At 42.5% G+C, this 14810-nt stretch overlaps 1 protein-coding gene across 1 annotated transcript; it reads left to right on the top strand.

Annotated features, from left to right (window-relative positions):
* Positions 1 to 9688: 9688 nt before the first annotated feature.
* LOC309411286 (protein CUSTOS) lies at positions 9689 to 13710 on the top strand. Its single transcript, XM_082007873.1, has 6 exons — positions 9689 to 9917; positions 10426 to 10471; positions 11321 to 11419; positions 12104 to 12177; positions 12506 to 12596; positions 13012 to 13710. Exons 1-6 carry the CDS (start codon positions 9704 to 9706, stop codon positions 13358 to 13360), a joined length of 873 nt encoding a protein of 290 aa, XP_081863999.1. The 5' UTR covers positions 9689 to 9703; the 3' UTR covers positions 13361 to 13710.
* Positions 13711 to 14810: the final 1100 nt, after the last annotated feature.

Here is a 14810-nt window from a genome sequence, read left to right on the forward strand (position 1 = left end):
CCTCAAGAGCTACCCAGACACAAGGTCAAGAAAATTTTCCTGTTGGAATCCTAGCAGTGAGAAAGGGAAAACAAACAACTTCTTGGCATTATAACACCGCATTCTTGTCCTGTTCCAAACTGGTAGCGACCTAAGAAGCACTTGAATCCTATTGTTGATGGTTTTAGTTTAACATAGCCAAGAGGGATCTTTTTTTAGAAACTAAGCTACTTTAAAGTCCTGTAGTATGACCTGACTGACATGTGACCTGTATTTTCAAGTTATCGATAAGCAACTGAGATCCACAGCCAAAACAAAACCATTGTATTTTCTCATAAAAGCCATCTGCTGTGAGAAGCATGAGCTCACCTAGTCATACAAGCTCTTCCAAAAATTCAATGCAAGTTATAACTGAGTGCAGTCTGAAATAGGATTTAATCATGAAGCAATTCACCATTTGGACAGACTGGCTTAATGCATAGTTTTAAGTTCAATGTTCATTAGTTTGGCATATTAATGATAATAATGGCAAGCAAAGATGGCTTACTACTTGATTTGTCTCATCAGCAGTACATTGCTGCTATCGCAGCAGTGTCGTGATATGACTATCAAACATTTCTAGTACTTTCAAACTAGCAAACATTTCTAGTCTAGTAATAATGCAGAAGTAAAAAAAAATTAATGTGCTTTAATTTTACTCACATGCTTTCACCTCTCATTAACATCATCATATTTATCAAAGAACACCATTTATTTTATTTCAGTAGCAACAACCTCTACAGTTTAATTCCTTGATATGCAAATTCCACAGTATCTAAAACTGAGACTCAGCACAGGGAATTTACATTTCCAGAAACAATCACATTTACCAGTACAAGATTTTTAATCCAAGAACTGAAAGGGTTTCAGCAGTTACAGAAATTAATTCACCAGAACAAAAACGTTTGAAATACTCCATTGTGCTTTTCATGAAACTCTGACATCATGTTGCTGCTGTAGGGATATGAATACTTAGATAAGGTTGTGAGAAAGAAACAGGTGGTCATCTGAACTTTTTGCAACTGTACCAACAGTTAAGCATTTTAAAAGGGCAGCCTGAATTTTTCAGAAGCTAATTTCTTTGCAAACTTACCCACAATAAAGACTTTCCTTAGTGTTCCCTCTTTGTAGCAGTGCTGAAGCACAGGTGCAGGGCAACAAAATAAAACCGCAGTATCTCTGGCTGCTATTGTCAAGAGCTTTTTTCATACAATAAAATCCCACTGCACAGTCAAGAAAGCATCATAGCCAAGCCTCATGAAGGTATTGCAGTGAAGACACTCAATGACAGCAAGTGAAATATACTTTTGCAGAGCTTTTTCACTCGGTTACATCATTTTGCACAGTGTCCCAGAAGGGCAGCTTTGTATTCACAGATGCTGCACTTTAACATACATTGCTTTCAGCACTGCTGACTCTTGGCATTTCACACCATGACTTCATTTACACTCAGCAGCAACACAGTTCATTGTACAAAATTAAAATTCACGTTAGTTCAAAGCAGATGGATATGCTGCCAGCCCACAAACTATACACTAAAGATGCTTGGATTTTTCACACATCCTTACTACCAGAATCTTCAGCCTATCTTGCTCAGTGGTTTAATGCTTGAAAACTTACCAACTCGGAGCTATATATATTTGCTGGGAATTAATATCAACATCAAGAAAACCTCCTTAAAACTAAGGAGTTTAACACATTGTAAAAAAACACTAGCATCGTTTTATGGAACGGGCACAAGAAATGTCTGCCTCTCTTATCTCGGCATATAACACAAGGAAAACATGTAGAAGAGGCAAATAAATGAATTTCTGTGTCCCTGAAACCAATGTGGGAAAAAAGGTCCTTTTTTCCCAAATTACATTCCAGATATTTAACACCAGAAATCTGGAGACTCATCAAAAAGGTAAAATTTGTATCCTCACAAACACCTACTTAAAAAATCCTTAGTTTTTAGTAACTATGAAAAATAAATAATTCATTAAGTTATGAAGAAGGATGGTAGAGAAATCCATAGGAATATCAGCAATATAATGGAATAAAGATGGCTGAGGCAGAAGAAAGATCAAAATGATATAATGCAACAGGCACTGTAAGACACTCTCCTAAAGAAGGTCATTCCTTAGTATGTACTGGGATCCTCTCCTAATTATTTCTCCATAAGCTGATTGGGCCTGATGACCTATTAGGATAGGTCCTATTGACCTATTAGCCAATTTAAAATATAAAAAATATATCAAAACACAACAATAAAAATCAATCTTATTCTGAAAAGCCTTCTCACACATTTGCTCTTGTCCGTGGAATACTGTTTAACGCAGCTAGGTCTATAACAAGTCCTGTTGGGGTCTGTTCATCTGCAAATCACACTGCACACATACAAAGAAGCAGGCATGAAACGGCATCCAATGACTAAACTTCCATTTGCTAATCATATAGTGTCACTTGTGAGCATAGTCTGTGAATCCTAAAGTAGAAGTTCAACTGCAAATTCAACTCGTTCTGAGTGTAGAAAAAGTTCAAAATTGCTGAAATGTCACTTGAACTATTTAAACTCTGAGACAAAACTTTTTAAGGGGAAAAAAAAATGCCAAACCACAAGCAAACCACAAACTAAAAAAAAACCAAAGAACCAACACAACAGGCCAAACCAGCCCCATTTTCATTTTGATTTAGAGTTCAGAAGGAAGACTGGGAGTACACTGGGATATAACAAGACTTTTGGGGCTAAGTAAACAGACTTTAGAGATGCCAGTCCAGGTTTGCTAAACCGCTGTCCTTTAGATCAGGTCTCCAAATCAACCTTAGACACATGATGGGCAGCAAACAAAACAAGTAAAAGGATATAAAAATCAGCTGTGGTCTAACTGCAAGCATTCAAAGATTTTCTCTTTTTTCTTTCTTGCTTCTTTGCTCTCTAGATATTTACAGGAAAACAGTACCTTTGTTACTTAAAACCCATCTATATTAGCTCTTCGTTTCCTTTAATCATGACCCCTATGATATCCCAACAGGTTGTTCTGAAAGTGACCGAATCACTGACATTTACTACATCCAAGAATCAAGAGTGGCAACAGATGAATGGCTAAGAAACAAAGAACACGTTTTCAAGTAGTCTTCCTAAGTAACAGAAGTCTGGCAGAGCGTGAAGAAGAGATGGAAGTGAAGATACATGCTTTGGGATCCAGCACAAATCCCACTGAGTTGCGTAAAAAATAAGCATGGCTGAAAACAGCTGGTGAAACTGCACCTCCAAGAAGCAGATGGCACACTGGGACCTGAAAGTTTCATGACAAGTGAGAGCACAGGAGATCCATGAAAGAAGCAAGTACAAGAAACTGGTAAGGTCTATTTACTGTGTATAAATACTGTGTATAAATCTCACTAACAGGCAATAAGTAAAAAAATTTACTCAATTACTTTAAAAACTAAATCTATAAATCTAGTGGGAGAAACTGCACACCAGGAAAATGCGAGCCAAATGGCTACTGTAAAAGACCACATTTCTGAACTCAGCAAATGAAAAATGACTGCATTTACCAAAGCACACTGACCTGACTCTAAAAATACAAGAGAAACACTTCAAGATAGACTGGGAGAGTTTCCACCATAAGTTAAAGCATCCAAAAAATCCATTGGAAACACAACAGGTGAACAATAATTCAACCTGAGAGGGAATATAAATTAGATGCTAATGTCATCTGTATGAAACAGTTGTAGAATACACGTTCACAGCACTACAACATTAGCATGTCTGAAGTATGCACTTTTTAATCTTCCTTCATGAGCAACGAGAAAAATTTCTGGTGACAACATAGGACTCTGGCTAGATTAATAAAACACAAAGTTTATTCTTCTTTGTAATATCTAATACATAACAAATAAAAAGAGCATTGTTAGATGTAAAATTCTACTAGCAAGACACTTTTTCCATATATCTTTCTTAACGAATCTTACTTTATCTAGGATTACTGAAATTGAAACAATTCAAATCTAGTTTGTTTCTGAAACAAGTTGTTCTTCTGAACTCTTGCTCTTTAAATCAAAAGGAAAACTTGTCAGGTTATTTTTCTTATCACCACAGTGACAATGTAATTTTCAGACAACTATGACAAATTTTATCAACATTAGAAATTCTATCTAAATCTAAAAATACTACTCAGAATTCATATAAATATGCCCACTCAGAAGTTTAACAAAAATCTGATTCTTAACCTATTACAATTTCCTGCACTTCAAGTAAAACTAACAGGTAACCTTAGTTGATAATTGTTGACAGTGCCTAGAAGACAGTATGTTTACTTCTTGACAGATATCCTCAGCAAACACGACTGAAGTCCTCCGGTTAATCATTAAATACACATTTACCTCTCACTACCTTTTTACTCTATTTTGTCCCCCAAACATGTTACCTTTTAACACCTCAGAAACATTTTCTGAGTTCATATTTTCACTTCCTGTAACCTGTACAGCATCATGTACCTACTTTTTAGTATTACCATAAAATGGTCCCAACATACAAGTTTGCGTGACCACTTGTTCTTGCAAAATCAGCCATTTGCCTTACAGACCAACGTGCCCTCGCTTGGCCTCATTTCATTAACTGGAATTCTGCAACGTACGTCTGTGTTACAGTTGCTGATTCCAGGATAAGAGCCCTACTGAAAGGCTGTTTTGGCAACTCTAAGGACTCAATATACCTCACAAATGCAAGACATTGTTACAAACCGCCAAAAAAAAGCAAGTGATTAAAGTAATTCTTTTTTTTAACCATTCCATAAAAGGATAATATAGACTCCAAGAAAATGCTGCACAAATCTTTAGACAAAGATTTTATCCTCTTACCTCATAAAGTCCAAAGGAAAAAAAAAAAAAGAAAACTGATATAACCAGTTGGGTAATACTGCCTGAGCATTTTCCTGGTTTGGAGTGTTATGTAAAACATTAAATGGCCTTTAAGAGGGCAAGAAAATTTAAAAATAAAATCAAATAAAATAGTTATGATGTGGTTTAAGAAGTAATAACCAATTCCCAAGAGAAAACAAAATATTAATAATAGCATATACCAGAAGCTAACGCTTTGTGACCATACCTAGAGCCAGACACTTATCTAACGCCGAACAGGCGCTTCTCCTCGTAGGGTTCCAGCCTCGCCGCGGGGCGAGAGGGGCCGGGCACCAGCACCCCACTAGAAGCGGCGACTGCGGAGGAAAACCCTCGCAGGCAGCGCCGGGCCCTACGCGCCGCGGCGGCAAACCCCGGGCCGGGGCTCCGGCAGCGAGGGCGGCACACGCCGGGCCTGCGGAACCACGACCGCAGCCGGTCTGGCTGAGGCCAGGGCTCCCGCGGCGCGCCCGCCCCGCTCCGACCACCCCCGCCTCGCTCGGCTCAAACGGGCGCAGGCGGCTCCGGCCTCCCAGTGGTCGCCGGGCACGGCTCGGCCCCGGCCCCGACCAGCTTCTTTCGCGCCTCAAAGCCGCCGCCCGGCCTCGGCTCCCCCCACCCTCCGCCACTAGCCGGGATCCGCTCGGCTCGGCTCACCGGCGGGTCTCGCTGCTCCCCCGCAGCAGCCGAGCCGCGGAGCCGCTCCCCTGCCAGCGGCCGCCGTCACCTGATCGCCCGGAAGCCCGGCCCTGACGGAAGGGACCGGCCTCCCCGCCGCCGCGCCAGGCCGAGGAGCCTCGTTCCGCCTGCCCGGGGCTCCTGCAAGCCCCGGGCTGCCCCGCGGGGCGGCTCCTTGGAAACGGGGCGGCGGGGTCCCCGGGCAGGGGCGCTTAGCGCTGTTGGGCTGCCCGCCTTTCCTTCGCCCAAGCCCCCGAACCAGCCCCCCCAGCCGGTTGTTACCTCAGCGAGGGAACCGGTTCGGTACGAACCACTCGGGCTGACGGGGCATTCAGGCCGTGCTCGGTCACCACCACCGTAACCCCTGCCTGTGCGCTCCCTGTGCTTTTTATCTCCGTTTGTGTTGCAGTTATGGTGCCTGCTAATCATGAGGTGTTGCGGGGGCTATGTCTAAACGCCTGCCTCTAAAAAGAGCAAAAAGTACGTATCATCAATGCCAGCAAGTGTTTGGTCCAAGCAGGGAAGGAAGGAAGGTGGCAGCTTTGAGGGAAAGGAATTGTTCAAATGTGTGTGCAGAGTGCTAGGATCTGAGCAGAGGAACATGTCCAGGATGGGAACAGAGAGCTTTATAAAGGTATTTACACAGCTGTGAGAAACCACAGCAATTGAGAGAGGCACAAAAGGGAGGGAAGAGGTCAGAGCTGAGAAAGGTGACTGGGGAGGCACCTCTGAAGGGTTTTGTCCCTGCTGTGAGGATACTAAGGCAGAAGATGGTGCAGAAGTCTGTGTTGTTTTACACAGTGGAGAATGGGTGAGTCCTAAACCAAGGTCTCCCACTAAAGGCAAGCCTGAGGGGGGAGTAGTTAAGGTAAGAAGTGGGGGGGAGGTTAGTGGCAAGGGAGCCCATCAGAAAGAGACCAAGGATATTGTCTGAGGCCTGTCTACTGGCTCAGGTGGCCTGAGACTACGCAGCTCTAATGTGAAGGGTCAAATGTGCAAGCCGGGAAGTGTTCAGCAATATAAAAACACAGCCATACTGAGCCTTCATGCTGCTTTCAGTAGCACGTAGGCTTGGCGAAACCCACGTCAAAGCGGTCGTCCAGCAGCTCAGCTGGAATTACGATATGGGTTGATGTGTCATACAGGAAAATTTGTAGTTGGTGAAGATGAAGATAATATCTGAAAATGATAGGGCTTATGGCATTAGGGCACATATTGTAAAGCTGGCCTACCCACACTAGCAGTGTATTTACTGTCTCTGAAAATTTCTCTAACAAAGCAGGCTATCTAATTTTCAACAAGACAGTAAAGCAGCACGGTTTGGCACAGCTTCATCATTCCAGCAAAAATTTTACATCTCAGTGTAGTATCAGATTAATAAGAAGTTGACAAGGCCCCAAAGGTATAAAATGGTATCTTCCAGATGCTGATTAAAACAAGGGTGAGCTGCTGAAATTTGGACCAGCTTAGACTAATCACCATGTATGTCTAGAGCATAAAATTAAATTAATTTTTTTTTAATAAAAAGTATAAAAAAAAGCATAAAAAGTAAAAAAAAAAGTTGTTTTCTGGTATTATAATCTTGTGAATAAGTAATGCTCAGAACAGTCTTTATTGTTTGGGTATGATATGATCACTAAAGCAATCTGAAAAGAAATACAGCTACTGTGGTAGACAACATAGCCAGGGAATATTTTCACTGCCCAGTGATAATTTTAACATTTTATTTATGTTTAAGTGTCAGAAGAATGGAATGATATTATTATGCATTTCTGAAATGACTTGTTTACAGTACCCTTGTTCCACTTACAGCATGTGTTTTCTTTTTAAAATGGAAAAGATCCAGAGACAGGCAATGAGTAAGACTGGATGAATGGAAAGGGTGGTGTACAAGAAGAGAGTGAAAATTTTAATGTTGTTTACAGCTAAGGTTAATAGGAAGGGAGCAGACTTATTTAAAACAGTAGGTCAGCTAGAGAATATATGTGGGACATTTAGATTTACTCCCATTGGCAAAGAATAATTACACTGAATGGCAACAATAAGTGATGCAAGGGAATACTTTCCTTACTGAAACTAAGAAATCAGCTTTCGAAGAGCTGTATGTCATGTGCATAATGGGGATAGAAATATAATTTATATCTATGTATATTCTAATGGTGATACATGTACCATTTTTCAGTGTAGCTGGTAGCCACTAATTGCTTAGAGTTAGAAAAACTTTGTGCTGTGGTTGCCAGTTCATTCTCATGGTGTGCATGAGAATAAATCAAAGTGATTTATTATGATTAAATCACTTTATTTATTATTAAATAACTTTGATTTATTCACTTTTTCATCATCTAAGTCACAAGATTGTCAAACATAATGTTGGTATTTACGGTACACACAACCCCCCTCCTACAATTCTTAATTATAAGTCATACAGATATCAGGAATCCAAGTCCTTGAGCCTCTTATCAGTATGGTTCTCGTCAATTCTCCCTGTTTTATTTGTATTTTCAACCCAATGGTATCTTAATTTGGTATTAAATCACATTTGGGAATACTCTTCCTTCCTTGAAATTTCCGTGCGAATAAGTTCCTATCTGTCTGTGGCTTTTGCCTTTGTTCAGCAAGAGCCATTTCACTTTTCTGTTTTCAATACCACACCAGAAAGGTGGGAGACCATACAGCTATTTCTGGTATGTGACATGCATTCATCTTTTTTTTTTCTGGATGATATCTCTGTAAACTGCCATATTTGAAAGTGTAGGCCCATAAGCCCACTGAACTTTGTCTGATCTTCTTGAATGCTCTGAAGGAGCTGGTGCTTGACATCCCTAAAGGCAAATAATCGAGCTGAGACACGGTCACAATCTGTTATAGAAATCCCCATGCCTCTAACAGCCAGTTAGAAGGAAATGGCCAGAAGAGTATCATTAAGCCAAGATGAAAGACCCACCAAGGTAAATTGGTTAAGAGTGCTAAACAGAACATCTCCCACGCAATCTTCAGTTTTTTTGAATTAAAGATTTAATGCCTTTTTGGAGGTCAGTTTGTTATCCTTGGAACTTGTCATTCCACGTTTATGGATAAAGCAGTTGCAAAAGGCAGAGGCAGAGGAGATGCATGTTTTCTTGCCCCTTCCAGAGGTGGGGGAATTAGATGCTTTTTGCCTCATACATATTACATATCTTAATGAACCTTATGTGTCCAGTATCTTTTCTCAGCTGCTTTTGAAGGTAGCTTCTACAGGAGATCGATCCCATCCTATCTCATGCTTTCATGGCAGAACATTTTTGTGCTGCCTACAACATCAGAATGTCTGACTCTCCACCAAAAACTTTGCCTGAGTGCTGTCAGTCAGTATTTCCATGAAGTATTTATATGAAGCAGTGAAATTACCATTTCACAAAATGTGGTAAAGTGCTGAGAATTTTATTACAGTCACTCTTTCCACATCCTTATTCTTTAATGCCAAGTATTGTCTCTTTCTCTACAAACTTAAAAAAGCAATATGTTTTTTCTGGTATCATCAGTGTGTTTTTCACTCTTGCTTTGTGTGAGCTGTTACATCTGAGAAACATTTAAGATATTTGCCTTTACTGCACACGTGAAAGGAGGCTTGTTCAGTAACAGATGGATGCGAAAACAAGCTGTGTTTACTTTCAGCAATTTCCCTTCTGTGGGCACCGCTCTTCCCAGTAGCACAAACCGAAAGAATAGGCAGTGGCCAACAGCAGTTGGGCCACCCGAGTCCCCTCGGAGGTACCGCAGCACCGGCCGTGGCCCCGACAGCACTGTCTGCCCTGCTGTCCTCTGGAGGATGGTACAATATTCAGTGTAAATATTGCTTTTTCACGGGATCTCACAATTCTGTGTATGACACCCAGTTCTCAAGGTCCCTTCCATTCACATTCTTATTCACAGGCTTTCTTGCTTTTTTTAGAAGACCTGGTCCGCAGCGCACAACCGCCCCCCGCTTCTCCGGTGAGCACAGCCTTCATCCGGCCTCTTTCACGGAGAAATCGGAAAGACCTCCAAGTGCCCATCGCGGCCCTTGGGGGTTGCTGCTCGCCCGGGGGCGGCTCCGCCCCGGACATCTTGTCGGAGGCCGTCCTGGAGGACTACAGCCGCCAGCATGCCTTGCGGCCGACCTGCCGGCCGGACTCCAGAACCCAGCGTGCCCCGCGGCTGTCGCGGCCTCAAGATGGCGGCGCCCAGGTGTGGCTTGGGCCTGGTCACGGACACGGACTCAGATTCGGACAGCAGCGCCGAGGCGGCAGTGCGGTTCCGGGAGGCTGCTTGGGACTGTGCTGTGCAGGCGGCGGCGGTGCGGGTGGAGCCGCGCCGCGGTGAGGCTCTGCGGCCAGTTAGGCTCTGCTCTCCCGCCGCAGCGGCGGCCTGTCCTGCCCTACCCTCCCCGCCGGTCTCGGCCGGGCCCTTCCGCAGCATCTCCTGCCCGAGGCTCTGTCGGGGGGGCGGTGGTCAGGCGGGGGGCACCCCTGCCGCGGTGCCGGTGTCAGAGCCGGACGTCTTCGGGAGCCGCTAGCGCCCAGGGGAGCCGAGGTGGGACTGTGGGAGCGGGGCTCGGCCCGGCCCGGCGCTGCCGGCGGCCGGCTGTGCCGTGGCGATGCGCGGCCTCTAGCCGGGGCCAGAGCCCTTTGCCGGGCAGGTTGTCTGCTACAGCCTGGCCGGTGGGAAGTTTCCCTTTGTCTTCATAACTGTTTTCCCCCGAAGGCAGGCGTGGGTTGTCCTTCAGGCATGATTCTTTATGCTATAAAATCACATTGCTAGAAGAGGGAATTAAAGAGGTCCTGATCACAGGTCTTTTAAACTTGCCTTTACTTCTTCCTTTGTCAGGTGGCCAGAAAAAGGATCGGTTACAGCCTGTTCAGCCTAGCTTAAGGTATTTTGCTTCTGTTTTCAGACTTATGATTCACTGAAGAAAAATTCAATATATGTTGTATTTGTGCTACTTATAGTTAATGCCTTGTGATGCTTCCTACTGGAAAGGGGTATTCTGTTTTAGGAATTGGTCCAATCGTAATCTGAAATGATGCTTAACTCTGAAAAAGCAAATATTTTTTAAAAATATTTTTATTTCTCATCCCTCTAGCCAAGGGGAATATAGTTGTTGCAAATGTTTTTCTGCTGTCAGTTACAGCATTAGTTTCGAATTAATGTCAGAGATCTCCCAACTCCGCAAGAGTCCCATGAAGGAATTAGTACAGTTACATATAAGATAATTTCACTTTCTGCAAAAAATGTTGCAGTTGAAAAGCCAAGCTCTTGTTGGCTGGAAGGCAACACCTGAATTAGGAGCCTTGCAATGGAGGTGATGCTGGCCTATCTAAGTTTGCACCATTTCTGTAGGCTCAGTTTTGAAGGCTGTCAGCCAGGCAACTTTATAAAATCTTCTCTCCTAGGACAGGTTTTGCATGAATTGTGTCAGCACACAGAGGGACTACATGCAAGAGAAGGGATGTCCTGTTGTCACTTACTAGCTTTTGTAAGCTATTTCAATGAGAAAAATCATCCAATTATTAACTATGATGGAGGTGGCTAAATAATGTCTCTCTTGGGACCTTAACTGTTACTACTGAGGTGTTTTCCATCTTTCTTAGCAGACTTCCCTATCAAGTATGAATTGATTACTAGAGGGTGGGAGATTTTACAGTCCCTTATCTCTTGTTTGAGTGAGAGCACCAGATGTTATTGGCCTTGAAAGGCCAATCATTATTCTTATTTTAAACAGGCGTGAGGTGAACTGTCATGATGAGGATGGAAACGAGCTACAGACGACACCAGAGTTCAGAGCACATGTTGCAAAGAAATTGGGAGCAATGCTAGACGGGTATTGGCATGCAATACTAAAAAAGTTTGTTCTACGGGTAAAGTACACCAATGCTTTTGTGTGCTAAAAGCGGGAAGTTAAAGATCTGAGTGCAACTTAGATATGGAGGAGAAGTTGTTTGTCCCTTTGTCTTCCTCATTCCTGTATTTAACGCAAACTTTCAATATTCTGTGAACTAACTTGGCCCATGTGCTGTGCCCTTCTGGTAAAGACTCCCTGTGCAGCACTGCATGACTCCATTTGCCTCTTTGGTGAAAGTGTTGTGGGGAGGAAAAAGTAGAATTTGTGTGCCTGAGCACTTTCATAATTTAAAAGCTGGCATGAGACTCTTTCATTTATTCTTACAATCAAGCCAATATCTAATTTAAGGCTGTGTTGGCAGTATGCCTCTGAATGGGCTGCCACTGTCTTTATTGTGTAAATATGGCCCTGTGTATACATGATATTGTGTAAATATGGTGTTTAGCGTTGGCTTTAGAAATGCTGCTTTTAAGTCATTGTGACATGGATTGCTAAGGAGAGAAGGCATAGTCTGATCTGAAAGCAGGGAGGTGAGACGGTTTCACTAAGAAAAAAAGTAAGCAGCTATGTAACATCTCCCTATAGTCTTGTGTTCTAGAAATACCCAACTTAGACAGGTTTGTGCAAACTGAGCTAAAGATCTGACTGGGGTTTTCTGTTTAGTTTCATCACTGTCTTGAAGGAGTCATCAGGACCTTTGCAGACTTCTGTGCAACAGTCTGACTCTGGAGATGATGGTGAGTTCCAGTCACAGCTGTTGTGGCTATTTTGTGACATTGTTAGCTAAATGATAACAAGTGAGATGGAACCTGCTCAGTGCCAGTTGTACATCCAACCGAGTAATACGGATTTGTAGTAGAATTTCTGTTAGTGTCAGTGAAGGCTATTACTTTGCTGTTACAATTTCTGTGCCCTAACTCAGATTGTGGACTAAAGTCCCAAATAATTGCCGTCAAGCACTATAACAATGCATTAACAGCTGTGAGGCTTCACAGGGAAGTTGCTGTTGATCGCTTTCACCTCTGTTTTGTATTGTGGCTAAAATTCCCTTTTACATATTTTTAGGTTTTCGCCTTTTCTCTTCCTCTGTCCTGGGAGACTATGGGAAATCAGAGCCTTGCCCTGCAGCAAGGAGGAGACAGCCATCTAGCTCCAGGTGAGGTGGTGTCAGCTGTTTTGCTCCTGAAGTACTACTGCATCCCACATTTCAGAGGCAGCTGAGATTCTTGCAAGGGAATAAGAAGCTGAAGAGCTTGAGAAGTGTGTATTTGTGACTCCTATGTTCGAGTAGAACAGATTTTTTTTGGTGCGCTTTGTTGTTTTGTGTGTGGTGGTTTTTTTAAGTGCTGGGGAACTAGAAATCTTTGTGAGAGATTTCTTTCCCCTCCTAGTATGTGTAAAGAACACCTCAGCCTTCAAACTGGTTAAATGCTAACTGTAGGTATTGGGAGTCTCGGAGCCGCTGGGTGTTTATCAGGTGTTCTCATGTTAGATTACTCTGCTGTTTGTGCTTTGGGTGAATTCAAGGCAAAAGTGTAACATAACTTCCTTCTCTTTTGTTACCTTTCCAGTGACACAGACAGTGACCAAGAGTGGCAAAGGTACCAGGAGGCTGCTGTGTCAGCTGCAGACATTCTGAAGCAAAGGGCTTTCCCTGCACTGACCCAGGATTCCAGCCAGGATCAGAGTCAGGGTTATGAAGAGCACAGCCAGAAAAAAAAGAAGAAAAAGAAAATTAGGGGAGAGAACAATATTCAAGAGAAAATAATAGGCCCATCAGAGTGTGACCAGATCAGCAAAGATTTGCCACAGTTGGTGTCTGCAAATGGACAGCATGGGAGACAGGACAGCAATCGTACAGAAAACTCAGTGTTGTCAGGAGTCAAGAAGAAGAAAAAGAAGAAGAAAAGAAGAGAATGAAGATTTTGCTCTGCAAACAGCAGGTGATTATGATGGATGAAGGATGCTGAAAAAATAAATTAACAAAAAGGAATTGCTGCAGATGAGGGAAAATTAATTGGCAAAGCTTCTGTTCTAAAAGCTCAGTGGCCTGAGAGTAATTAAGTGACTTCCTATGTTGTTGGCGTCCCCTGGGGAAGGGAACAATGTTCTCCTAGCACAGCAGTTATCTATACTGCTGCTTACGCAGACCTAGCGTAAAAGGATTAAATACTGTGCACAGGCTTGCGTGACAGAGGGATATAATCATAGCTGCATCCCCTCTGGTCTGTTCCTTCACATCATGAAACCAAATCTTGTGTCCTGGAGAAAGTGTATGATGAATTGAATTTGCTTTACATGGCAACAGGTGATCAACTCCTTTTTCTCTTTGCCTCTTCCTAGATGCCCATTAAGAATAGCTCCAGCCTGTGGGAGACTCATTTATCAAAAACATCCTGTCAGATATTGGGGCCCCCTTATTTTTTTTCCTGTGATCATCATAACAATCTGTTGTTGAAACCTGCCATGTTACTAATCACCCTGTAATGTGCACCTCTGCAGGGTCCCTGCATATAAATATGGTGTGCAGTGAGCTTATTTCAGAGTTGTTATAAATATGTAGTTCTGTTCAAGTTATGTCCTTTGGAATTTCTTTTCATGTAGAGTTTTTATGGCTATTAGTCTTATTTAATTTGGCAGGTTTTGTACAACAGTGGCTTTCTTGCTGTATTCAGATGTCTCCCCCAACAGAGATAAAGACGGGTGAAATTAGTTCATAAAGAGCTAAAAGGAGAGCATAAAGATGTCTCTCTAGTTGCTTGGTGATCAATGCTTTAAGTTGCTACAGGAAAGGCTCAAGTCTAACTTGAAAGTCACTGTGTTTCAGTCCTTATTTTGGTTGATGATGACTTTTGTGTCTCTGAAATACAGTAGGTTTTGGTAGTTTTCAGTATGGCTCTTAGTCCCTGTATACTTCAGCTCCAGTATTTCAGGAAATGACCTGTTATTGGATAAATACTCCTCTCCTGTTTTTAAGATTGTTGCATTTCCGTAGCTCAAACTCATTTGCCCTGTTCAGGAGCCCAGAAAGTCAGAGTAGGGAAACTGAAATGGTGAACTGTTGCTCTTTGAGCATGGGAAAACCCAAGATGGTTTTCTTCCCTACTGTAAGATCCTTGCTGTTTTTTAATCAAGCAAACACAGTTGGCATCCAAAAATTGAAAGGGTAAGTAGAAAATTGGCTTGTAATCTAACTGAACGTACCAGCAGAAATTACTTCTCTTATGGCCAGTTAAAACTTCAGCATACTGAAGCTAGCACCTGTGGTGCATAATGGTCTAAAAATTACCTTTTGAATTGGTTTATGATAATTCTTTTTATGCTAACTGTAAGTTATATTTATTTGCAAATGATGCACATGGGAGATTAG

This window comes from Phaethon aethereus (assembly GCF_964289735.1).
Source record: "Phaethon aethereus genome assembly, chromosome: 17".
Classification (NCBI taxonomy): domain Eukaryota; kingdom Metazoa; phylum Chordata; class Aves; order Phaethontiformes; family Phaethontidae; genus Phaethon; species Phaethon aethereus.